We start from the raw sequence: 26698 nt of genomic DNA on the forward strand, positions 1-26698 counted from the left end.
AAGTGACCCCTGAGAAACTAGCGAATTTCTCTCCCTTGGTCTGGCTCCCTTTTGCGGAATGAGTTGGTCCAAATTTCGTTGGTCCTATCTATTGTTGTTAAAATTCTTATTTCATTTTTCCAGGCCTCTCTGCCCTTCTCCCTACTGTGGCCTCCAGTAGACACCCGAGTCAGGCAGGGATGTGTTGGAAAAGACGCAGAAAAACGAGGATGTCTTCTTCAGCCAGTTTTTTTTTGGTGGGGGGGGGAGGAAAGAAATAAGGTGGTTTGCGACTCCACTTTCTTAAAAACAGAGGCAAGAATGAAGATCCACAGCGGTCTCCACTTAACTTTCGTCTAGTTTTGTTTCGGGCTTTTAAGTGGAAACCTCTACCCTTCTGCCCATGGTGAAATTAAAATCGGGGCCAGATTTTTGCAAAACGAGGAAAATGCATTTCAGGGGCAAACCCAGCTGCCAGCAGGTCGAGGCAAGCGGGCGATTCCCCCGTAGAAGAAGGGGAAGCTGCCTGCTGCCGCCCCTGTCCTCGGAACTCGCTCCCCAACGACTGGGCGAGAGAATGAAGATGCTCGACACCGGCTGAGGACTTTAATTTACTCGGCCGGTGGTCGGGGCTCCGGAGCGGGGCGTCCGGGACGGCGGGTCGGGGCCGCGGCGGCTGCGGAATCCTCCGCGGGCCGAGCCGGTCGGGGGCGGGATGCGAGAGAAGGGGGAGCGCAGCGGAAAGGAGCTGGCCCGGCCCGGAGCGCGCCTTCCCCGGCCCGCCGCGGGGCCCAGGCCGAGGTTGCCGGCCCTCCTCGGCCCCGGCGCCCAGCGGGAACCCGTCTCGAGGCCTGGGGGCGAAGGATTTCGGCTTCCCTGGGCGCCTGGGAGCAAGCGCTGCACCGCACGGGCCTCGGAAGGGGAGAGCGGAATTGTGGATGACTTGGGAAGCGAGGGAATTTGGGGGGCAGTCACTGCGGCCTGGCCGGGCCGGGGGACGCGGGGCCCGCTCGCTGGGAGCAGCGGGGTGTGCACTGGGGTGTGCATTGGGGTGTGCATTGGGGCGTGCAGCGGGGCGTGCAGCGGGCGTGCAGCGGGCGTGCAGCGGGGCCTGCGGCCGGGCTCTCTCCCCGCGGGCCTGACCTTCGCTCCCGGAGCTGCGCGCTGCCGCTCCAGTCCCAGAGGGCCGGGGCCTGCGGCCGGGCCGTGCCCCGGAGAGCCCCGGGGGCCAGGGCCGGGCGGAACCCAGGCTGGAACCCCGCAGCGGCGGGCGAGGCCGAGCCCGAGGCCGACGTCCACCGCCCTCCTGCCCCGGCGGGGAGCTTACCCTCGCGCGGGCCGGCGCTCGCTCCTGGCTCGCTCCCGGGCAGGCCCCGCTCTTCCCTCCGCCGCGCCTCCGGGGGCGTCTACGCAGTACGTTTCGCAACTGCACCCAGCGCGTTTCCAGCTGCGCGCAAAAGCCCGAGAGCGCATCCGCCACGGGGCGCTTTGAAGTCCGTGCCCACCGGGGAGACCAAAAATAATGCGAATCGTTATTGCCAAACAAAAAACGAAATTGAGCGTCCCCCCCGGTGCAGGCCGGGTCGCTGTGACTGCTCTCTGCAGAAGCCCCCCTTCTATCCCCACCCCGCCACCCCCGGCACCCCGCCCCGCCGGGACAGGCTGGGGACCAGTTGCACCCCCGGACCCGGCTAGAGCAGCTCTCGCACAACGCGCTCTTCCTCGGCGCGCACACTGCGGACGACCCTTCCCTCTTGGCCTCCACGCCTCGGCCTCGGTTCCCCTGCGCGGTCACCTGGCCACCGGGTCCACGCAGGTCTGCGAGCCGCGCGGAGGTACCGCGGCCCAGCCAGGGCCGGCCCCGCGGCGCCCCGAGAGCCCCAGTTCTGAGAGCTCCTCTTTGGAAAACAAGGACCACAAAAAAAAAAAAAAAAAAAAAAAAAAAGCAAACACCCAAAACAACCCTTTTTAAATAATAAAGGGGCTCTCGTGCCTCCTCCGAGGGACCTCGTTCCGCCCCCCCCACCCCCATCTGATTTCTTCCCGGGGCCTTGGGCCGAGGTGGGCTCCCACCTCCCTTGCCCACCCTCCCCTCCCCCTCCCCCTCCCTAAGAAAATCGATCTTGGCTCTATTTGCGCCTGATGTTCGCCACCCCCATTTCCCCGAAGAGCGCTGGGTTTGTTTATTTCTTTATTTATTCCCGCGGCCGAGGCGTCTGGAACTTGTGGCTGCGCAGCCCCGGGACTGATGGGCGAAGATGGGGAGAAATTAACCTCCGCGCTGCCCCCCAGTCGAGCGTGACAGCCCGCGGGCCGGTTGCGTGACTCGTGACGTCTCCAAGTCCTATAGGTGCAGCGGCTGGTGAGATAGTCGGTATCGCCTGGTTGCCTCTTTATTTTATTGGGGTATGCCTGGTAATAAATAGTAATATTTAATTTGTCGAAGACCACAAACCAGCTTCGAGCTGGGAGGTACATACCACTCTTGACAGAGGCTGGAAGAAGGCTGGGCCCAACGGGGGTCTTTTTTGGGGGGCCCTTTGCAAACTCTCCACTTGAACCCCCACTCCCCAGCAAGGCGCCACTGCCGGCTTCTGCGCTGGAAAGAAGAGGTGGGATTTTTGGAGGTGAGTGTCCCCCTGGACAGCTATGGTGGGGTGGTGGTGGTGGATGGGTTTCGCTCAGCACTTCACCTGGCCTGGGCCGCCTGGCTTCCCGCCCCAGCTGGGTCCGGCTGAACACCCCCTCCCAGAGATGCTGTTTTTCACTGTGGAAGTAAGAATGGACTCTCTTGCATTTCGCCTTGGACTGTCACCTGGCAAGAATAGATTCCCGTCGGAGGTTTCAAAATCCCAGTTTCGAGTGGTGGCCAGAACCAAGTGAATCTGGCCAGGCAGTTACTTGGGGGGAGTTCAGATCTGCCCTCCCGGGAGGGGCCTACAATTTATTTATGGGAATTTATTTTATCCGCAAATCTCTGAGAATTTAAAGGGATTGGAGAAGTCTTTCTGGATTTCCCCTTCCTTTTGCCAGAGGCGCAGAGATTCAGGCTCATCCTGAAGCGATGTTTGTTTCCAGTCTTTGGCCTGGGGTCGCCTCCTTAGCGAGCCCAAAGTCCTGTGAGCTGACGGTCTGAAAGGGTTGAGCGTGTTTTCACACAAATAAATAAACTGCTTCAGCGGCAAAAGGTTGTTTGCAAAGAACCTGGAGGGAGGAGTGAGAACTGGAGCAAATGCTGGGCTGGCTTTCTCCCCCTGGTCACCCCACTTTTAGGGACGGACAGTCCACTTTGTAATTTTGCAGCGGATATGTTACGTCCAGCTGGCCTCTGATCTCCAGCGTGTTTCTCCTCTCTGCATCCCTCTTCCCAGGCCTGCAGGCCTACGTCTCTAGTCAGAGCCCCAGAAAGGAATAAGGTGAGGGGGTACGGGAGACAAGGGTGGGAAACCATAGGAAACCCTGACATTTAGTCCCAGCTCGGATACTTGGTGCTCCAAACTGGGTCTGCTCAGGCTAAGACCTACTCACTGTGTTTACGCTTCTATTGACCTCTTCAACCCGCAAAATAATACATTTCAGAGAGGGGCTGGGCAGGGAGAGGGGCCGAGCCAGTCTCCCATGACTGTTTGATTATTTTAATAAAACTGGGTACTGCCTGGCGTACACCTCCCGCCAGGGAGGTCTGCTGGCCCTGGGGGTGGGAGCCCCCCAGCAGTTTCTTTCTTGGCATCTTTGATCTGAGCCCCCATCCCAATGCACCTTCACCCTGCCTTCACCCTGGAGTCCCTGGGAGTTGGGGTGGTGAGTGGGGAGGGGGAGAGATGTCAGGGCGGCCGTCGGCGGCCAGCCGGGCCAGGCGGGGTCACGCAGCACTGTCTTGAGGTCAGCGTCGGAGGGAGAACATGGGCCAGGCTTCAGAGGAGGCGCGAGGCGTGTGTGTGTGTGTGTGTGTGTGTGTGTGTGTGTGTGCAGCGTAGTGTGTGCAGACTCCGTTCTCTGCACAGCCGTGTCACTGAGATTACTTCCCGGGCAGAAGCCGACCGGGTTTGCGATGATTTGTGCAGGATTTTTTGCAGCCACTGAGCCGAGCTCAGAGAAGCAGAGATGGATGGAGGTTGGGAAGGGGGTGGAGAGGAGGGGTGAGCTCGAGGTCTGGGTTTGAGAGTAGTGCTGTGATTTGAGTGTTCGGGAAATCTAATGGAAAAGGTGGTTGGGGGAGGGAGCGAGAAGAGAAAGGGAGGGAGAGAGGGAGAAAGGGAGGGAGGGGGGCGGGTAAGAGGCAGAGGCAGGCTGTGTGCAGTGGGAGCTAGTCGGATAGGCAATTTCAGTACTTTGTAAGCATCAAGGCAGCCCAACGTCACTGAGCTCAGCTGAGTCGGCTTGTATTTCTGAGAGAGAGAGAGAGAGAGAGAGAGAGAGAGGAGAGACTCTCTTCCTCGGATTCCAGAACTTTAACCCTGAAAGCGGCGCCCAGAAAGGACCTTGACCATTCCCACAGCTCTCTCCTATCTCCCAACTTCCCCTCCTGAGGGGTGCAAGCAAGGAGCGGGCCCCGAGGTTATAACGCTCAGGGTGCTCGCTGCGGCTGCTGCGTGCGTTCCTTGGAGCCCTTCTGGCGCCTGACAACTTGGAAGTCTTTAGGGAGAGCGGGAGAGCGAGCGAGCGAGCGAGCGCAGAGCGGAGGAGGTGTGTGTCGGAGGTGGGCAGTCGCCGCCGAGGCTCCAGCGGTGGGTGATCCTTTGTAGGCAGCGGTAGCGCCTAGTCTGGGCGAGGAGTCCCCGGCATAAACCCCGGAGCCACCATGCCCGCGCCCCCGCCTCGCCGCCGGCTTCCCTGCTAGGAGCCAGAAGGGATGTGGTGAATGCACCGGCTTCGCCCAGCGAGGTAACCGTCCCTGCAGATGGCCCGGGAGGCTCGGGAGGGAGCCCTCCGGCCCAGCCAGCTCCGGGAGGCGCGAACGGCGGGACTCCAGCCCGACCCCGGGCTGGCGGGGAGCTCCGGGCGCGTGGAGCCGGTCGGCCGGCCAGCCGGGGAGGTGCGCGGCCCCGGAGCGGCGTGGAGGGTTGCAGGACGCGCGGCCTGGTTCTGTCAAACCGCATCTAGCTCGCCCCTGCCAGCCCTGAGCTGCCGCCGACCCGACCGGGGCGCAGGATGGGCTTGTCCCCGTGGCCGGCGGCAGACTTGAGCGCACGTGGGGGCCGCCAGCCCCAGGTTCTTTTGTTGCAAGAAGGCTGCGAGGGCTCCCATCCCCGTGCCTCCCGAACCCCGAGGGTGTGGCGAGGGAGGCTGCTCCGGAGACGGGCCTCCGAAGCCGTCCTCCACCGCCCCACTCCGGGTCTCCAGCCACTGCAGACCTGGGGTTGGGGGAGTGGGGGATTCAGCCTTTTGCTTTAGCGGCTGCTAAGCTTTGGGGAGGCCCTCCTTGGCACCCTCCTTCCCAGTCTAACCCGGTTTCGAGGGAGCAAATCCTTACTTGGAAACGTGGAGGAGATTGGAAGGCGATCAGAGCAAGAGGCAGGCTCCTCCGGGCTTGAACAGTTCTGCAGCTGTTATTTTAAGTGTTCCAGCCTCCTAAGCCCGCCACCCGGGCCATTCTACCCCTTGCGTCGGGCCCAGGAGGCCGATCCAACCATTGCAGCCCAGAATTTATCTGGAACCCTTGATATCCTCGTGGGCTGGAGCTTGGGCCTGCACTTCCAGCGAGCCAGGCCCGGCTACAGCTCCGAGAAACTTCCCTCGGCCTGGCTGGCTCGTCAAAATGTGCGTCCGGGGCTGGAGAGCCCAGAGAACGCCGGCCAGGCCGGCAGGGGCAGGGACAGAGCGCGGGCCGTGGGCACCCAGGAGCGTGCCTCCCTCCGCACCGCCGCTTTCGTTCCTCGGCTGTTGGGCTACTTTTCGTTTTTTTTACCGTTGCAAAAAGTTGAGGGAAAGCGGGAGGACTTTTACTGTTGAAGGACTTTTAATTTTAAGGCCTGCGACTGATAAAGGATGAACGTGAATTCTCCTCGGGACCTGGTCTCTCTCCATCTGTAACATCTTTCCCCTCCTATGTTTTTGGTTTTGCAAGAGGCGGGTTACTGCAGGCATTTTGCCCGCTGTGGAAAATATTCCTCTTGCGAGTTTTCATACACAGAGCTGTGATGTCCTTCTGTGAATTTGACAGAGAAAAACAATTCTCGAAAGGACACTAGGTTTTTGTTTTGTTTTTGGTTCGTACCCAATGGCTTCCAAAAATACCCAGGCCTTATCTTTATTGGCTCTTCCAGAAGTCCAGACAAATTTGACGGGCAGCTGGCTTATCGTGGGGAGCCTGCGCAGGGGAGATGCGGGCCTCGCCTCCTCCTGGTCTGACCCGGGTCTTTCGCAAGAGGTTGTGCGTGGTCATAAAGTAGTAATGATGATAATAATAATAAGGGAACCTTCTGCGGCCTCCTTCAGCTGGGAACGGAGGTGCTGGGAGCTGGACACTGGGGACCCAGCTGCTCCCTCCTGTCACTAGAACCTTGTTTCCAACCTTCTTTTTCTCTCTCTGCTTCCTGTCCTCAGAGTAGGACCCTGCGCGGGCACAGGGCGCCGGGCACACCATGGCCGACGCAGACGAGGGCTTTGGCCTGGCCCACACACCCCTGGAACCTGACTCCAAGGATCTACCCTGCGACTCCAAGGCCGAGAGCTCGCTAGGAGCCCCCAGCAAGTCCCCGGCGTCTCCGCAGGCCGCCTTCACCCAGCAGGTAAGGAGAACTCTAGCCGGAGGCCCTTTGCAGGAACCAGAGGCCCTCCCGCCGGGGAGGGATGGGGGTGGGGGGGTTGCCCCTTTCCCATAATTGTCTTCTTTCCTTTTAAATCCCACTCATTCCACCTTTCTCTGCCCCGTGTCCCCCAAATGTCAGAATACTCCAATCCACTTCATTGTGACAATAATCTTTACGGCCAGAGGATTTTGGAAATACATTTGGGTTGTGAGAGAAGTCTTAATTATCTGGCTATTTGGGGCCAGCTAACAATAGCCCAGATCATTCCTTTGCTGCTGCCCTAGGTGTAGACTCAGCCCCCAGCCCCTCATTAAGGGCTGGGTCAGCGGCTGCTTCAGGCCGGCGTGAGCGATGGCTTGACCCCTCTTCAGATCTTCCGTAGCCTTCGCCTCCGCCCGCCTCCTCCGCGCCGCCGCCCAGACCAGGGAGTTGCACTATTTGTCTTGGGCCGGGCTCCGGAGGGCTGGCTCACCCTGGCCGGGTGGCGGGGAGCAGCATGGCTTTGCTGAGAGGTTGCAGTAGGCTCCCCTGGGTGGAAGCTGGGCCCCGAGGAGAGAGTGAGGCCTCGGGTGTGCTCTCTCTACCCTATTCCCCGGGCGTTCTGGGTGCTCAAGGTGGCCCGTGTACCCCTTAATTATTTAAATAGGGTGTCAGATGGTGCGGAGCAGGGTGACATGACTAGAAGAGATATTTGGATGTAGCCAAAACCTTTCTTTGGGATTTCGATCAATGTCCTTCCTGAGAACTTCATCACCTGTCTCTTTGCCCTTCCCGTCTCAGAAAACACATGTACGGTTGTAGAGAAGCAGAGGGCAGTGGGCACAGAGCTTGGGAAACGTAGATTTTTTTTCCTACAGAAAAGCAAATCTGCTTATTAGTTATGGATTATTGCAAAACGAAGATTTCTGTATGTATATTTTTTGCATCGGTTTTGTAAAATAGTATTTAGTTGAAAGCGGAAACGTTGAAGTTTCGGCTGTGCCCAGAATCGAAACAGCTCGTGAAGTGAACGAAGTTGGATGTGAGGAGAACCTAGAAAATGTGTTCACATACGCATTTAAGAATTAATATTTTGGGCTGTGGGAATCTATTCTCCTATAGAAACATTTTTAAATTGAGATTTTGTTCACGGATGTTTGTGTTTGCACCGCCATGGTGAAATGAAACACGCGTAGATATGGGATTTGCATGTCTGTGTGCTTGTGTGTGCCTATCTGGGCGTCTACAGAAGAATGTTCTGAGCAGGCTTTTTGAGATCTAGTGTTTTTGTGTTTGCTTTTTGCTTTTGTTTTTGGCTGCATCTTGGCTGAAAGGGATTGAGATTGGTCCCATTTTGGGGGTCTCAGCCTGTCCTCCCGTGGACAGCACGGGATGTTTGGGGATTTTTCTCTGGCTTTTTGTTGGTGGCATTAGGAGACAGCAGTGCACCATGGGGGTTACACGGGGCAAGCACAGGGGTTCCTAGGCAGGGCTGCCCGTGTTCCAGAGTCCACACAGCTCTGCAGTGGGCTTGATACTATTCTCAGCTTTAGAGCACAGAGGCTCCGAAGGGAAGGAACCAGCTGTGTTTGGGGGGAGTTTGGGGAGAGTTTGGAGAGGGAAGTCCTATTGCTCCTGGGGTTCGTCTGTGTGACTTTTCTCTCCTTCCTCTAGGGAATGGAAGGGATCAAGGTGTTTCTCCACGAAAGAGAGCTGTGGCTGAAGTTTCACGAAGTAGGCACGGAAATGATCATAACCAAGGCTGGGAGGTGAGCTGGCCACCTCTGCGGAGGGAGGGCCTGGGGAAATCATGGGGGAGAAGGAAAGGTGTCTCGGAGATCCGAGAGACGGAGAGGCGGAGAAGGCGGAGGGGCAGAGAGAGGCGAGAACAGTGTAGAGCAGAGAGAGGGAGCGAGCGCGCGAGAGAGGATGAATGTATTTTGTTTCACCCGATTTGGGTTAAAGATGCCTGGAGAACTCCTCCAGTGACCTCCATTCCTGCTGGAAGAAACGCCTGCAAGATTCACCTCCGAAACGGGGCATTTCTCCCACTCTTACAGAAGGAAGAGTCGAGGGCTTGGGGGGCTGTGCTCAGCGGGTGGATCGGTAATGGGACAAAGTGGGACGAGGCGGAGAGAGAAGGGAACCGGAGAAGCGCGGAGTGGGCACAGAGATGAGACCCGCTTGCGGCCTTGACTCCTGGCCCCCACCCTCCTTCCCGCCCTGCCTGACCTTGGAGCGGGTCCAGTGTCCCACCCGATTGCCAAACTTTGAATCGTCGAATGTATTCGCTACCTCTTTCATTGTTTATAGAAAGCAGGCAAAGCCTTTGAAACTGAACCGGGGCTCGGCCGGGCTCTATATACAGACACCGATAAACACGGCAGTTTCGCCAAGACACTCACCCCAGAGTTCCTCTTAAAAGCTCGCAGTTGTGTGTGTGTGTGTGTGTGTGTGTGTGTGTTTTGCTGGAACCACTAGCTAGCCGGCTGGGGGAGGCTGCGGGAGGCTCTTGCCGCTCTGTAGCTCAGCGTGCCTGGGCACATCCTCGGCACAGGCCTCCGGGTGCTGGGCTGGCCCTCCGCGGCCTCAAGGGCAGAAAGCCTGGAGTCAGCCCGGAGCAGGCGTGTGAAGCTGGCGAGGCCAGTAGGCCCAAGCCACCGAGTGTGTGAAGGGGGAGGGTGGAGCCGCCTCCCCAGACGCCCCCCGGTTCTGCAGCCGAAGCCTCCCGCAATAAACTGACAACAGTGACATTTATTATTATTTGAAATTAAACAATGTCTGCTCCCCCGCTCGGCCTGAGTGAACTAGGAGGCGCGTTCTGTTTACACTGAAGGAACTAAGCTCTTCTTCCCATTCTGCCGAGGAAGGAAAGACCTGTCCCGGGCCCCCTCTCCCCCCAGCCTGAGCTGAGGGGATTTAACTATAAAAGGCCTGGGAAGCCTTCCTCTCGCCTGCCTGCAGGCACACGCGCTGCGGCAGATAAACACCACAGGTCTTGGGCTCCGAGGCCTCCCTTCCCTCACCCCTTCCCACCATCCCCCGGTGAGCCTGGATCCCGCAGCTCGTCCTGTCCTTCCACTCCGGCCAGCCTCCCACTGCTGGCTTTCCGGGGCGCACCCCACCCCGCCTCCGAAAGAGGGCTGGGAATTTGGAGCGCACCCCGTGAGTGCAGAGGGAGAGGTACAGGGCCCGCAGGTCTGCAGCACCCATCTGCCCATGACTATCCTGGTTCCAAAACCAAACCCGGATGGGTTTTGGGTTTCTTTGCTGAGGGCCAAAGTGTTTAGACTCTCCAAGGAAGAGTGCCAGACACGTTGGAGAAGTTGGGGGGCCGGGTACGGCATTTAGGAATAAATTTTGGCTCAAGGCTCGCAGCAGAGGTTACCAGCTGTGTTTTTTTCTGGGGACCCCAGCCAGGGCAAGAGGTATATGGGCACCCACAGATGTGCATTCCCCGGGGCGCACCCAGCCCGCCGTCATCATGAGGCGGCAGCAACGCGTGCACGGAGCAGAGTGGCTAGAGCACCTGCCTGGGCGCTGGAGGCCAGCTTCTCACCGAGTTGGGCTCCTTCTGCCCCTAAATAAAAAAGTAGGTCTCTGGCTCTGAAAAGAGCATTTACAAAGAGCCGAAATGGAGGTTCCATTAGGCCCTTCTTCACCACTGTTTCTTTACGGAAGCTGCGACCTCCAGGTTTCTGTTTTCCTCCAGGTTACAAATAGTCACCAGCTTCCAGCTCACCTCTGGGCCTCTCTCCTCCCCAAAACTTCAAGGGAAACCTGGAATGGATCCTGGCAAAAGCGGAGCGGGGGCCGCTTTTCTCTTGTACACTCCTCACTGGTGGAGGAGTTGCGTCTTCCATTAAGATGCGTGGATGCGCCCTTTATGACATTGGCATTAATTTTTTTCTCTCTTCCTCACCCCCTCACCCGTCCCTTTCTTGGTCTCCGTCCCCTTCTCTACCCAGACGGATGTTTCCCAGTTACAAAGTGAAGGTGACGGGCCTCAATCCCAAAACGAAATACATTCTCCTCATGGACATCGTTCCAGCCGATGACCACAGATACAAGTTCGCAGATAATAAATGGTAGGTAGGCACCAGTGTGGGCCAGTGGGGAGGGCAAGGGGGGAAGTGGAAGGCCAGACTCTCCTCCCCACAGACAGAACCAAGAAACATTCTTTGAACTCCCCACCCTGCGGAGGGTTTTGCTGCTATCCTGGACCACCCCAGAGGAGGCAGGAGCAGCTGTTAGTTCCCATTTTATAGACAAGAAAACTGAGGCTCAGAGGATGTGAAAGGCCTGTAGCTGTTCCTGCACCCACGGGTTGTGGATATTTTAAAAAGAGTATTGTTTCCAAGCGCTGGAGGTATTTCTGGGGGCATAAAACCATTTACAGTTATTTTTTATGAGTTACCTGCTTTGAACATGCCTTTTTATGAAATTGCAAAGTCAGGCCGTGGTATTTGAGTTAAACAGGCAAGCGAGGAGAGGTCCATTCCTCGGGTGGACTGCTCCTGTGGCTGCCAAGCGTGCAGGGAGGCTCGAAGAAGAAAGCACATTTGAAAGCCCTTAAGGACTTTTCTTAGCCTTTTTGGTCCAGGCTTTCAGAACCCAAGAATTGTTCCATGGGTAGCAAGAGGCTTGGAGGCCCTGCGGCTCCCCTGGTGCAGGGGGAGGGGTGGGGTGGAAGAAGAAAAAGCCGCTTAGTGGGGGGACTTGCCTGGACACTGGCCGCAGGCCTTCTGATCACCTGGGCTTGCAGATGCCCAGGCAAGGCCCCAGGATTCGGCCATTTCCAGATCATTCTTCTATTCAGCAGCCCTTGTCTGGCCGGGCACAGGACCCTGTCAGCATGACAGGGCGCTAAGCCTGGGCGGGTTTTGTTCCTCCTTGGTCAGGTCTGTGACGGGCAAAGCAGAGCCCGCTATGCCGGGCCGTCTCTACGTGCATCCGGACTCGCCGGCCACCGGGGCGCACTGGATGAGGCAGCTGGTTTCCTTCCAGAAACTCAAGCTCACCAACAACCATCTGGACCCTTTTGGGCATGTAAGTACCTGATATAGCCCACAAGGCCTCCTCCGGTACTCTCCATCTCTGACTGTCCTGAGTCCGTGGGTCTGGGTCCCTCTTGCCCTCTCTCTTCCCCCTTTGTGTTTCCCTGAGTTTCTCTCTCTTCTTGGCTCCTCTCACTCACGCTTGCTTCTCCTTTCCTTGCCTCATTCCACTGGCCTGGGTCTTTTCCTCTCTTGGCCTCCCTAATCCGCCGCTGTCCTGTGCAGTCTTCTCTGTGGTCCACCGTCCCATGCTCTGGGGCTGCCTTTCCTTCTGGGGCAGCTGGAGAACCGGGGCCTGGGGAGACTGAAGCCTGGACCTCAGTCCCATCTGTGATTAGGTGTGGGGGGTTGTGTGTTTCAGATCTTCAGAAAAACGTGGTCCTTCTAGCCCAGAGGCTGCCCAGGGGCTAGACCTCCATGGGAACCCTAGATAGCCTTCCCTGCTCACTTCCAAACCCTGCCTTGTTATTGAGATGTTCCAGCTGAGAGGGAGCCCCTAGGCCACCTGTTCCCTCTTTTACAGATGGGGAAGCCAACCTGCCGGAGGCCAACCCGGGTACCCCTTTTGAGCTGATCCTCTTGGGTTTATCTTTTTCCCCCCAACTTCGAGCTTCTCCCCTACCCTCACCATGCCTGGAACAGGCAAACCTGGACCAGAGTCCTAACCCTGGAGTCTGCATCGGCCCCCAGAGCAGCCTGGTGAACCACCAGAGTCTGCATGCAGGACACTGAGTGTGCTGCCCCTCGCCTTCCAAGCTCTTAGCAGATTCTCCAGCTTTAAACAGTGTTTTCCTCAACAACAACAACAACAAAAAACCCCACAAATGAACAAAACACTGATTTGGAACTGTCTCCATATCTTTTCACTGGCAATAACTAATCACCAGAAAAGAAGACAGTCTCGAATTCAGTGTGTTCAGAATCCCTGGCTTGATGACTCCACCGTAAAGTGGGCTCTTTCGTCTTGGGGACCCTGGGCCCTCACAGCAGCCTAGAAAGGAGGACGCACAAATATGCCGCCTTTATAAATGGGAGTGCAGGGGAGGGGAGGGTCCTGCCCAAGGTCATGTAGCTTGAACCCGGAGGGTCTGCGCTGCTGGGAGGGGACAGGGGTGCGGGCAGTGAGTCAGTCTCTGCACGTGGTGGTGCGAGCTGGAACCGCTGGCCCAAGGGGGGGAGAGAAGGAAGGCCCAGTTCCCTTCCCGCGGGCGGTGGCCGGGAAGGAGCAGAGGGTGCAGTGGGGGCATTTCAGGGCAAATCGCCCGGCCCCCTCCGCGTTTGCCTGCAGCGCCGGGGGACCCTGCGTGGGCACGGGCTGGCCGGGGTGACGCGCGCGGAGGGGGGCTCCGTGGAGCCTCGCTTTCCCCGAGCGGTCCAGGCGGTGCCTTCTGGGGTCGCGCTGGGGCGTGCGCCCCGCAACCGGGCTCCGGCACCCTCGCGCGTGTCCAGGCTCCCGGGCCCCGCGGAAGAGAGGGGGTGTCCTGGGGTCCTGGGGGCGGCCCGGCCCCCCCCCTGCAGCCCAGAGCCGCCCTAATGAAATTAGGAGCCATTAGATCGCCCTCGCGCTGCTGTCTCCACACTGTCCCCGGCCGTCAGAGCAATTTGGCTAAGCCGGGACGATGGCCCCGCCGGCCGGGGGCTGCGGCGGCCCCCGGGGCCCCGCTGCGTCTCTCTGTCGCCGCGCCGCCCCCGCCGGCGTCGCTATCGGCCGGGCAGGAGGCCGGGCCAGCGGCGGCCGCAGATTAGGGCCGCGCGCGGCGGGGTCGGGAGCCGCGGGGCCCGGGCTCGCCCCTCCCCCTCCCCTCCCCCTCCCCCTCCCCTCCCCCTCCGGGCGGGCCTGGGGCTGGCCCGGGGACCCTGCCCCGGGGGCGGCGACGCCAGTAATCAGAGACCCGGGCCGCCTGGCCGCGCGCTCCGGGTGTCGGGCCCGGGGAAGCGCAGGCCGGGGGTGGCCCGATGCGCGCGCGATGGCGCATTCAGCGGGCAGGTATCGGGCGCCCTGATGGACGCTCGCGGCATCCTGCAAACGGCAAAGCTGGCTTTTTTCTTTTCTTTTCTTCTTTCTTCTTTTTTTTTTTTTAAAGCGGAGATGCTCGTCTCCTAGGACTGGTCCTGCTCCAGCAGAGGGTGTGGAGTCTGGAGCCTCCTTCTCCCTCGATGCTGACCGTAGTGGCCTAGTAGTGGTGTTACAGGTGCGGCTACAGGAGGGGGACCCCGAACATGGAGACAGCAGAAAGGAAGGAGAAAGATATGCATTCCCCCACCCCACCTCCCCCCAAAAAGAAAAAAAAAAACATAGTTTGTCTGGGGCCAAGGCTGGAGATGATTCTGATGGTGGATCCAGAAATGTTGATAACGTTGTAGAAAGGGAACCTGGTGAGAAGCAGGTGGTGGGTGGGGGTCTCGCCATCCCAGGCCCCCATCCCACTCCCTAGCCCATTACCTTCTTTATTTCAGGGACTCCACTTTGCACATTCTCCACACAAATGGCCGAGCCTGGGATTTTTTTATTCTGGTTCTGCAAACACTAGTCTTTTCCTTTTCAGTCTCTTAGAGGGTTTCGTTTTGTTTTGTTTTGTTTTGTTTTGTTTTGGGGGGGAGGGGATGTTTGTTTATTTATTTGATTGTTCTCCCCTTTCATTCCAAAACTGATGCTTACACTTCTCCCCGGCACCAGTTCTTTGCTGCATATTTGCATACCTTCCTTTGGGGGGGGGGGTGGAGGTGGGTGGGGAGTACACTATACAGGAGTTAATTTATTAAGCAAACTTTATTAAGAATTCTGATTTACTGCCGTGTGTGCTTTGGGTAGATTCCTGGAATATTAGCCTGGCTTTTTTGGTTGGAAATTGTCATTTTTGAAATGTTTCTTTTTAATGAAATCACTGGCCCCTTTTCAAAACAGGAGAGAAAAAAATCAGACACCCCCACCCCCACCCAAGAGTCTGTAGAAGGAGGTGAATTTTAGCGGTGGAGAGAGGAGAAATTTATCTGGAAACAAAGGGGTTTTGATTTTTCTTACAATCTCATTTTCTTTATTATTTTTAGATTATTCTAAATTCCATGCACAAATACCAGCCCAGATTACACATTGTGAAGGCGGATGAAAATAATGGATTTGGCTCAAAAAATACCGCGTTCTGCACCCACGTCTTTCCTGAGACAGCTTTTATCGCGGTGACTTCCTACCAGAACCACAAGGTAAGCCTCAGGCCCCGGGAACGAGCGTGCTGCGGCTGCCTGTTTGTGTGTTCCTTTGTAGGAGGGTGCAGGGGTCTTCTGTTGAAACTTTTAATCTTTAAGGGCTTCTTCTTTCCCTCACAGTAAGTACCAGCTTCTACCCCAGGGGGCCAGGGCAGGGGCAAAGCCAGGGCCTGATGGTTGCAGCTGTTTGTACCATAGTCACTGGTTTTGCAGGTCTCTCTGTCTCTCCTTGTCTCTCTGTCTCTGTCTCTCTCTGTCTCACACACACCAGTTAGAAACAAACTTGTCAAATTGTAGGTGACCACACATTCAAATATAACAAGAACACATCAACTCTCTCCACTCCTAAAGTGATCACCAAGAAGAAAGGTCATTTTAATGTAGGGCTCCATGCTCTTGGGTGGGGGCCTGGTGCCACCCTTCAAGGAGCCCCTTTTTCGGGTGAGGGTGTCTCCTCCAGTCTGCCTTTTGGATGCATTTCAATGTGAACTGGGGCAGGTGGCAAAGTTGCCAGAAGCCTGGGGCTTGGATTTGCAAGATGCTTCTCTGATTGTCTCTGTGGTTGCCCATCCCGGACAACAGTGAAGCAGGGTGGGCATTGTTGAAAGACAAGAACAGAAACTGAACAACCTGTGCCATCCTGCCCAGGGGCTCCTGGGGAGTTAGACAATACCACAGCAAAACCACAGCTTTCGGAGGGGAGGGATGCTTTATTTTCCAGAAGGAGGTTGCAGTGTGGTGTAGACACAGGAGGGTATAGATTGAGTCTGTCAACATCAGACCCCACACTGTTCAAAATCCAGACCCCGATCTGGGCATTTCCAAGCTGGATGATGATCCTAGAACAGAGCAGCCCGTAACTTTTATTTTTTCCCAGGAGAAAGGGCTCCTCTTCTCTTGACTTATCAGGGTTCACTTCTGTTCTTTAGACACTCGAGTGCCCCTGTATTCGTTTTATCAGTGGAAGGGCAGGATTGAATAATTCCTAAAAAAATATTTTACTTATCTATTCATAAGAGATTCAGAGAGAGAGAGAGAGGCAGAGACATCAGGCAGAGGGAGAAGTAGGCTCCCTGCAGGGAGCCCAATGCAGGACTCGATCCCAGGACCCCGGGATCATGACCTGGGCCAAAGGCAGATGCTCAACCACTGAGCCACCTAGGAGTCCCAGGACTGAGTGATTCTTAAGCCTACATGAAAAGATCTAGAGTCTGGAAAAACAAGATGCAGGGCAGGGGGCACTGTGGGGATGCAGGCTGCTAGCATTAAGGAGTGATATGGGTTGTTGAAGGCGAAAGTAAGGGGTTCCATATGGAGTCAATGAGGGCCTGTCACTGGGGCAGCATAAGGAGATGGGCATGGGGATGGTGACTCCCTTCCTCCTCCAGAGCTTCCTATCCCCACCTGCAGTATAAGGGTAGGCTGGCTGGAATTTACAGGGGCTGTGAAGCCAGGTGGGAGAGGCCAGGGCAGAGTGATGGGTGTGTTTAGCACCCTAAAGCCTCCAGCCTATACTCTGGGTGTCAGATAACAGCCCCCCCCCCCCAGTGAAGCCAGGTCAGTTATGAGATGGTAATCTCCAAATTCAGATTGTCAGCCATCTGGTCAAGCGGTGATGGAGGGTCACTGCTAGGCCACAAGTCCTGTCTGGGGACCCAGGTCTGGAGAGAGCTTCCCTCCAGAAGAAAACTCGCTCTCCCCAAAATGCAATTACTTTTTAAAGGGGAAGGAAGAATTTTCTGAGTTGTCAAACCAACGAGAACAAAAACATGAAGGTCAAATACTCTGAAAATCGCAGAACCATTTCAGGCTAATTTGAGCCTGGCTGCTAGCAACCTGTTTCCTCTATGGCTATTATAAATCTATGTTTAACTTTGTGGTGACGGTCACAGGGGAAAAAAATTGGAAAAAATAGCAACAAGGACACTCAATCTCACCCCTCCCTCCCTCCCTCCTCTCTCCCTCTCGTGTATGTACACACACACACACACACACACTCCTCTATATATCTATATATACACACACACACACTTAGACCTGACAGAGGGTCCAAAGATACACCAGATTTTCTTTTCTTTCTCTCTTTTCCACTAAGCAAGCCCAGGTTCACACAGAAAGGGCAGGAAGTGGTAGACTCATGATGTGAGTGCTTGGGTCCTTTGGAGGAAATCCCTAAGGTCTGTGTGGTTATGATCTTAGGGTCCATCAGGCATGGCTAGATCGGGGTGGGGGGCATGTGTGCACTTCTCTCTCTTTCTCTTTTTGCTTTTGGAGGCATAACTGTCCTGCAATAAACTGCAATATTTGCAGTATACAATTTGATGAGTTTGACATATATACAGCTATGAAGCTGTCATTGCCACTGCTTGTGAGTATATCCTAAATTTATAATTTTATTTTTATTTATTTATTCATTAATTCCTTCATTCATGAGAGACACAGAGGCAGAGACATAGGCAGAGGGAGAAGCAGGCTCCCTGGGAGGAGCCCAGTGCAGGGCTAGATCCCAAGACCCTGGGATCATGACCCCAGCCAAAGGCAGATGTTCAACCACTGAACCACCCAGATGACTCTCTAATTTTCTTTAAAAGATGTCCTCCTCAATGAATATATTTTAATGATCCATGCACTTGAAGGAGCGTATGCTCAATGGGGTGTGCATGTGTGAGATTTGAGCACAGCCTAGGGGATTGTGTGTCTAAATGCTCATAGATCTAACAATGTATGTCTTCAAGTATGCATCTGGATAGATGTGTGTCTGATGACCACACAAAGGGTTCACAGATGGGAATTTGGGTTTGGTTTTTAGTGGATTGGCCATAAAGTGTTTTTTAGCCAGCCTGATCTCCAGAGGAGGGATTTCATAGGAGACAGCTTTCAGCCACTGTCACCCCATGTGATGTTTTGCCCACGTTTTAGTTGTAAAGTACCAAAGGCACCTATATTCTTGGTCAGGAGGTAGTGTAGAGCAGTACATTTCTTCCAGTCCAGTCTGGGGCCCCTGCAGGCATTCCCTGTATGGATATATAATGTGTGATTTCAATACTCAGGCCAAGCTGAGTGTGGTTTTTGGACTCTGTCTCGTTACATTATAGTCCCACCTGGGTGAGGTGTCGAGACTCTTGACTTCATGGCAGGAGCCACCTGTGCTCTCACTTGCCATTGCCGGAGGGTTCAGGTGGGACTCTGGAGGCAGGCTGCCTGGGTTCAGATTCGTTTGACTTGGGCAAGTTACCTGACTCGTTTTTCCTCATCTGTAAAATGGGGGTCATACAGGAATTGTTTGTGGTCCTCATCGTGAGGACCAAATGAGATAATCCTTGGAAAATGCATAGTGCAGAGGGTGGGAAAAAGCACAGAGTATCAGCAATGATACCATTGACAGACTACTCAACTGATCGGTTTGTAACAACTCCATCCAAAACACAGGCCCTGGGAAGCTCTTTGCCTTCCCTATTTGAGAAATCAGAAGAACTGAGATTCTAGATAAGTTCTTACCGTGTTTGGAAAACAACTACTATTGTTAGTTTTTGTGGTTGAGTTAGTTCATTTCCCCGAACGTGCCATCAATTCAAGGACTGTTTGCCCTGAATTATTATGCTTTGGATAAATGAGCAAGGACAGAAAAGCAATCCATGTGATTAAATCACCAGGACAGTGTAGGACAATATGAGGCAGTTGTTTTCTGGCCCCATCCTCCAGAATGAACTTTCTTTGCTTGGATGCAGGTATACCAGGGAGAGGCAGGTGGGTGGCAGGGTTCACTTGCTAGGCTGGGGTCACACACCCGTACGCCCCTGGGCGCCTAATGACACTACGTATTTCCTCAGCCCAGCTGTGATCCCAAGCTGGATTTGGGATTTATTTCCCCAGATGGTTGACAGCTTGAAAAAGATATTTAAAAACTCGACTCTTCCGCAGCAGCGACGTTTGCTCTGTGAAACACGTTTTTGTAAGGCTTTCACTGAGGTTGTCAGCAGCGCCCAGAGCAATCCCTAGAAATATTTAGGTGTTAAAAAAAGGTCACGTGGGCATTTCATTTCTCTGCTCTTGCAACAATGGCTGTGTATGCGAGCATGTCTATCCCCTGATATTAACTTACTTTGCCATTAAAAGGCATTTCTTCTCCTGCTTAAATCATTGTGTAAGGAGTCTGTATTTATGAGGTATGAGCTTTCTGGTTGGGACCAGGAAATGAACCCCTAATAGAGAGACATAATTAAGATTTTTGGCCCTCATGAGGGTTTTTTTTTTTTTTCAAAAGCAAGAATTCACAACAATTATTCTCATTAATTTTTACAACCTCTGTCTCACTGGTTGGAGCTGGCATTTATATTTGTTCTAGTCCCCCCACCCCCCTCCCCCGGATATCCGGTTTTATGCTGATTTTGGAGCGAGTGCATTTTCGTGAAGAGTGAAAGTCAGCTTCAGTGGAGCCTGTTAGTAGAACTCAGACATCCAATGTATCGGCCTGTGTGCCCGACTGAGCTCGCCAACATGCAGCATGTTAGGAAGGGAATTTCAGACACAAGGTTCTGGGGAGTAAGGCAGACATTTTCACCCGCAGCTGAGCTTGTTCTATGAATATTTCTCCAGTGTAATAATTCTTACATCCTCTAGACATCTATACTCCATGAACAAGACATATGTAAGAGCAACGTACCTAAGTTGCCTATGCAGCAAACTGTGCTTGTCCTATGCAATCATATTTTTGGAAGCACAAAAATGAGGGAGTAGTGGACCTCTTTGCGGTGCAAGGGATGGTTTTGAGCAAAAGGTTTTTTGCTAATAAAATACTCAAACCCACCCCCTGCCTTTTTTTCCCCCCTCGTGATAATTGTCTGCCTTAAGCTCTTGGTGGAATGGTGACATCATGGACTAGGCATTAATGCAGCCCCCATACCGCACCCATGTTGCCTACAATACTCGTAGGGACTGGCTTCAGTGACTCTTGGGGCGGGTCACAGGGAGTGCAGCAAGGATTCCCTCCACCCTTTTTTGAATGATCTGATTTTTACTTAACCTTTTGAGGATCCCTCCCCACCTCCCTTTAAAAAAACCCATGCTGTATGGTCACTTGGGTTGCATTTTATTATGACGAAACTCAAGTGGGAAAGAATGCTCCACTAGGTGATGGGCCATTGGACTCAAAACAGAAGTGGATTCGGAGTGCGTATTTTATTTAATTTTTTAAAGATTTTTTTCGTTTATTTATTTGACAGAAAGAGAGAGAGTGTGCACAAGTAGGCAGAGTGGCAAGTAGAGGGAGATGAAGAGGGAGAAGCAGGATCTCCCTTGAGCAGGGAGCCCAATGACCTGAGCCAAAGGCAGATGCTTAACCAGCTGAGCCACCCAGGCGCCCTGGGAGTGCACATTTTAAAGACTGATTCCCTAAGAGATTTTTTACAGACTTTTCTACTCATTCTGAAGGGTCATCAAAATCAGAAAGTTGTAGGAATGGGTAGAGTTTAAAAAAAAGGAAGGAGGGAATGTGTATACACATAAATACCCCATCTATTTAAAAAGTTTTAAAATAGGTCTTTTTTTTTTTTATAGCTGTTCTAGGTTCACGCAAAGTTAAGCGGCAAGTATAGAGAGTTCCCATTGACCCCCCCCCCCCACCCCCTCCGCCTGCCTCAAAAGCTCCCCCACCATCAACACCCTCCACCGGAGTGGGACATTTATTACGATCGACGAACCTACACGGACACGTCGTTATCACCCAGAATCTACATTAGGGATCTGGACAAATGTATGAGGGTTTGGACAAATATATGAGGACTTGTATCTACCATTAAGTTATCATACAGAGTAGTTTTATTTTAAGTGCTCTGTGCTCTGCCCATTCATCCCTCCCTCCCCACACCACCTCTGGCAACCACTGATCCTTTTTTATGGTCTCTATAGTTTTGCCTTTTCCAAAATGTCATGCAGTTGGAATTCTATAACATATTTTTTAAATGTTAATTTTATGTATATTTTTTTACTGCAAGTGCACACACCACGTATACACGTATATAATATAGTAATTTCACGTTCGTTACAGAGTTTCTGAGTTAGAAGGAAACCTTAGGAGGCCATCTCTTCTGGAAAACAGAACACACCAGAATGCCTGCCTCCAAAGGGATGGATTATGGGTGCATTTACTAGTTACTACTCCTGGTTTCTCAAAGAAACGTACTCAGTTTCTCAAAGTCTGTAACTCTACTACGGGGGATAGCTGAGGTGGTTGTGTGGGTACTTGCATATGATGGGATCACAGAGAGAAAATTGTTCTTGTTTTGATTATCTTTCTATTCATCTATCAGGGAGAGGGTTCAGTACCAGTTTGTGTTAAATCCCTCTCTAAAAGTGTCTCCTTTCCTCTTGCAACAAAGTGAGGGCAGGCCTCAGGTTTAGAACTTTCTGCGGGTGCCAGTAGGGGGAATTTGATACAATGGTTTTTCTTTTATTGAATAGCTCATGACTTTTTTTAAAGATTTTATTTATTTATTCAAGAAAGACACACAGAGAGAGGCAGAGACACAGGCAAAGGGAGAAGCAGGCTCCTCGCAGGGAGCCCAACGTGGTACTCAATCCTGGGACTCCAGGATCACGCCCTGAGCCGAAGTCAGATGCTCAACCACTGAGCCACCCAGGCGTCCTGAATAGCTCATGATTCTAGTTTGAGGTAGAGAGAAGTGATATTATATATTTTTTGTAAACAAAAAGTGGTTTGGTTTAAATCAAAATACTGAGGCAGACCAGTGTACAGGGGCTATGTAGACATATAGATATGATACAATAACAATGGTGAAGGTGAAACTTGTGTGACTGAGCCTCACGAATGCTGCCTTGGTGGCTCTAAAGTGTCTGATATATAAAAATTCAATTCACACTCAGCTTTTAGGAAATACTTTTAGCAGACTCCATGTGGTTATACTCTTTCACCTGGACCTGTTACTGTACGCTCACACTTACAGAACACGTGTTGATGGTTTCCATGAAAGTTATGACCACAGGACCCAAGAACCTGTCCTATTGCTAAGTTTTGTACATTGCAACAAAAAATTTCCAAGAAGAGGGACGTCTCTTCTATCTAGAGAATTGAAGGGCCTTGGGGCTGACGCACAGGTGTCATGTGTGCTACAATTCTCTGGGTGTTTATTTAGTCAAACACCATCTTCCACCTGTGCTAGCTAACTCTGTGATGCTGAAATGAATGAGGCATGAGGCATAGCAGAATTTTTTTTTATTTTTAAAAAATATTTTGTTTATTTATTCATGAGAGACACACAGAGAGAGGCAGAGACATAGGCAGAGGGAGAAGCAGGCTCCATGCAGGGAGCCTGATGTGGGACTCGATCCCAGGACCCCAGGATCATGACCTGAGCCAAAGGCAGATGCCCAACCACTGAGCCACCCAGGCATCCCCATAGCAGAATTTTGAAAGCAATCAAATTTCTCCAAATGGCGGTTACCATGCTGCAGGATGAGCGGCACCATGTCAACATGCCCAACTTTCCGAGGGGGCGGGGGGCACTGAGTGTGGGGGCCTAGAATGTGTTTGACATACAACATGCTAGGATTAAAAAACAAACAAGCCCAGCTGGAGTGATGCAGAGTATGACTCCAATTAACGGGCAAACCGAAACCAGGTTTTTTTCCCTTTTAAAAGTGGTCTGATCTAGGGCAGTTTTCAAAGCCTCCTCTCAAATGAAGTGGTGGGTCCCACTGCCGTGACTGGCTTAATTTGCTGCTTTTGGTTGCCAGAGGCTGCGTTTCCAGCCATCAAGTGAACACCGAGTCTCTCTTTCTCTCTTTTCCTTCCTTCAGATCACCCAATTAAAGATTGAGAATAATCCCTTCGCCAAAGGATTCCGGGGCAGCGATGACATGGAGCTCCACAGAATGTCACGAATGCAAAGGTAAGAAGGTGGAGTGCTGGGCTCCCTTCTCTCCATGTACCCCCCACCTTCCACCTCACTTCCCCATCCCCCAGTAACCCAGAAGAGCCAGCAGCAGCCCAGTACCTCTGTCCTCTGGCCTACTTGCTCACAGAGGCCCAGACATGTTAGGCATCGAGAAAAAGGAGAGATAGACACCTTTGGTCCCACCATCTGACAATCTCTACATGCTCACATATGGTTTACTCTTTGGGACAGCCCTGGGGTGGGGGGGACTGGGTCCTCCCAGGACCGGGAGGGAGGAGACGGCATGAGGGACCTTGGGAACTTGGCGTCCTCCATCTGCCCGGAGCAACAAAAGCTACAACTTTCTCTCCCCTTTCTTTGCCTTCTCTCTCCTTCTCATGAAATCAATCCTTTCTCTCTTTCTTCCCATAAGTCACAGCCGATGAATGATTTTCTTTTTGGCAACAGCTCTTGGTAAATGAAAGGGAAGTTAATGACTCGATTTCCTGGGGGTGAAATGCAGACAAATTTGACACCACGTGGTGGTCCGAGGCACTGGGGGATTGGAAGCTGGTGATAAAAATTGCTCGGTATTTTTACATATCCTGTGGTCGCAGTCGCTGATATGATGAATAGAAGGGGCTGTAGAAAATATACATAGTGGGAATTTGGTCTGATTTGAAAGGATTGTACGAGCATTGCCAATTTTGTCAAACATTCTCTCTACCTCTTGATATGCTTCCAAAATAACTTACCATATGGCAAGAGAATTAGAAATACATCTTGATTCCTTTGACCAAGAAAGGGTCCCCCCCACCCCCGCTTCAGTGGGTTTAGTGTTTCAAAATAAAGTGAGGTCACGTAGGAAGCTTTTCCTTATCCTTTCTGGAAGACATAAGAAGAGTGAGTCAGGCCGATGGACAGACATACCATACCCGTTCAAAGAAAGATCAGGGATCTAAGGGAGGAACAGAGAAAGGCCGCAGTGTCATGGTTTTTCACACTGGTTTGGAAATTCATGCCACGGAAATTGTTTTTATTTTATTTTATTATTTTTTTAAAGATTTTTATTATTTTTTTTAAAGATTTTATTTATTCATGAAAGACACACACACACACACACACACAGACAGAGACATAGGCAGAGGGAGAAGCAGGCTCCCCATGGGAGTCCGATGTGGGACTTGATCCCAGGACCCCGAGATCACAACCTGAGCCAAAGGCAGATGCTCAACCACTGAGCCACCCAGGTGCCCCTGGAAACTGTTTTTAGAAGGCGGGTTTCCCAGTCTAACTTTGCATGCGTTAGGAAAGAAATATACCGTTACCTTCAGGTGTGCACCCTCTACCCCACTCATATGCATTTCTGCATTTATAATCAGTTTTCTTCAGGACCACAGATGAGCAAGATGCTTTTTGTGGCTAAAAGAACCAAGTTCTTAAATTATTTTTGTTAAAAAATAACAATTGGCTTTACGTGGCAGCATTTTTTAAATCGGAGCTGGACTGAGTCCACCATCAAGTGGAAAAGTTGACACCAGGTATCCTATAAAGCTTGTGTGTGGGGTGGGAGGTTGTCAACCTGTTTGTGGCCCTGGGTTCAGAGTGCCAAGCTTGAATTGCCATGGTAATCGGGCTCTTGGGCTGCTCTGACTGCTGGTCATCACTGAGGGATTTTAGCCTTTGACAGAGTCTCACTTCCATCCTCCTGCTGGTGAGGGGTGGGCCACCCCATTGCAGCTTGCAAACCAAGGGTTTCCCCATCCCTCAAGTCATCCCTCCTTCCCACAAGGTCAAGGGCAGGTGGGATACAGGATTTAAGGTGTTGTAAATCGCCTCCTCTCGTGTAACTGGTCACCAGGTCCTGTTGTTTCTGCCTTCCTAAAATATGTCTGAATTCATCCCCTTTCCCCTACCAGGCTGTCTATTCCAGCTGCCACCATTGCTACCAGCCATGGCCTCCTAAATTATTTAGACCTTTCCAGGACATTCTCTAGGCAGCTGCCAAAGACATCTTTGTAAAACACAAATCAGATGAGGTTACTCACAGTGTAAGACGCACCCTCAGTATAAGGTCCAGACTCCCCCGGTGGGCCATGCCCTTCCCATCTGACCCAGCCACTCCCCCTGGCTTTGGAAGTGGATGGGATAGATGATAGACGTGGAGGAGAGACAGGTGGGGGAGTGCAGGTGTCTGAGATCTTAAATATCAGTGACCCCGGGGACTGTCCCTTGAAGTTATAAACATAGCCGGTTAGATATTTATTTATTTATTTATTTATTTATTTATTTATTTATTTATTTATTTATTTTTTTCGGTTAGATATTTAGAAGGATGACTTTACTTTGGTCTGAACTGGCTGTCCGGATCATCTCCCCCGTGCAGATTGGTTGGGGTTGTCTAGGTGTCCTCTTTGGGTAGGCATTTGCAGAAAAAGGCAGGAGAGGGTGGCAGGGGGCCAGTAGGCTCTCAGTAATTGACCTATTGTGTCAAAACTCACAACCTAAGAACCACGTGTCTTTGTGGCCACATTAGGAGTTGTGTTGGGGACTCAGAAGGCAGAACTAACCACTGGCCAGCCTGGGAGGGTGGACAGGGTCATCTGCCCAGTTTTGTGTACACGGCCCCTGGGAAGGAGACAGAGTCAGGCCTGTACAGTGGCTCCAACAGGAGGCTTGGGGACTCAGACAAACCCGGGCTCAATCCTTGCTCTGCATGTATCAGCGTGTAACCTCACGGAACCTCAGTCTTTTCATCTGTAAAATGGGCATAAATTATAGCCTCCACTTTCCAGGGTTCTTGTAAGAATTACATGAGAAAATATCTATGAGGTGCCTGGTTCCTAGTCCATGCTTGATGCAACATATCAGATTTGGGGGAAGGCTCCCCATTACTCCCAGTCTTGCCCTTGTTCAGCATTTATTCTGGGCTGTGGTCCCAGCTCCCAGTGACAAGTGGGGAAGATGGCTGTCCGGAGTCGGCCGTGATAACAGCCAGGCCGGAACGGCAGGCTCCCTGTTCATCTTGTAATCCTGTTTCCTGTCCCCCACACACCCGGTGACAGCTGGCCCGCGGGGGGGGGGGGGGGGGGAGCCAGAGGAATGACATTTCCTTTAATTGCAACAGTTGGAAGAAGGGGAGAGGGCTGGACACTGACTCGAGGTTAGCCCATATAAATAACGTCTGGATGAGCTTGGCAAATGTCTGGGCACTCACCCTTCTATCTCTCCGTGCCTTGCTCTCTGTGTTCGGAAAATGCTGACGGTGTCTTAGTTATTTTCCAACATTCATTTATGGTCTCCAGTTACAGAAGCAAGAACCGCTTATTATAAAAATGAGCGAGCTGTGGAAAAAGCATAAAGAAGATACAAGTATTTTTAAAATCCTGTCTCTAGCTGACTGATTTAGAATATGTGCCAAGGTTATTCTGAAAGGTTAATCTGTGGCTTAAAAAAAAAACATGTTGCCCTAAACAACCGGTATTTCCCAAATGGCAGGACCTCTACTCTGGTGACAGATGGGTTGATTTTAGAAGGTGTACAGACATGGGCACATCAGGCTGATTTTATAGATATTATTGCTTGGAATGAGGCTAAGTCTAAAGAAGGAAGGAGGGAGGGGGTAGGGGAAGGGGGGAAAATGAGAACTAAAGCTGATTATTTAAGGGAAAATATTAATTTTTTAAGAAGTTTTTATTTATTCATGAGAGACACACACAGAGAGGCAGAGACACAGGCAGAGGGAGAAGCAGGCTTCCTGCGAGCCTGATGCGGGACTCGATCCCTGCACTGGGATCACACCCTGAGCCGAAGGCAGACGCTCAACCGTTGAGCC

General features: G+C 52.6%; 1 protein-coding gene across 7 annotated transcripts in view; it reads left to right on the forward strand.

Annotated features, from left to right (window-relative positions):
- Positions 1-2382: 2382 nt before the first annotated feature.
- The window catches only part of TBX5 (T-box transcription factor 5), a 47238-nt gene continuing 22922 nt past the window's right edge, over positions 2383-26698 (forward strand). Inside the window, exons 1-8 of one of the 7 annotated variants that reach the window (XM_041729564.1) lie at positions 2642-4093; positions 4725-4863; positions 6526-6710; positions 8385-8479; positions 10679-10798; positions 11612-11759; positions 14816-14968; positions 22787-22878. In XM_041729564.1, coding sequence (XP_041585498.1) covers positions 6564-6710; positions 8385-8479; positions 10679-10798; positions 11612-11759; positions 14816-14968; positions 22787-22878 — 755 coding nt within the window. In that variant the 5' untranslated portion in view covers positions 2642-4093; positions 4725-4863; positions 6526-6563. The other 6 variants (XM_041729568.1, XM_041729567.1, XM_041729563.1 and 3 more) reach the window with 6 other exon arrangements.

This window comes from Vulpes lagopus, chromosome 14, assembly GCF_018345385.1.
Source record: "Vulpes lagopus strain Blue_001 chromosome 14, ASM1834538v1, whole genome shotgun sequence".
In the NCBI taxonomy this organism is placed as follows: Eukaryota; Metazoa; Chordata; class Mammalia; order Carnivora; family Canidae; genus Vulpes; species Vulpes lagopus.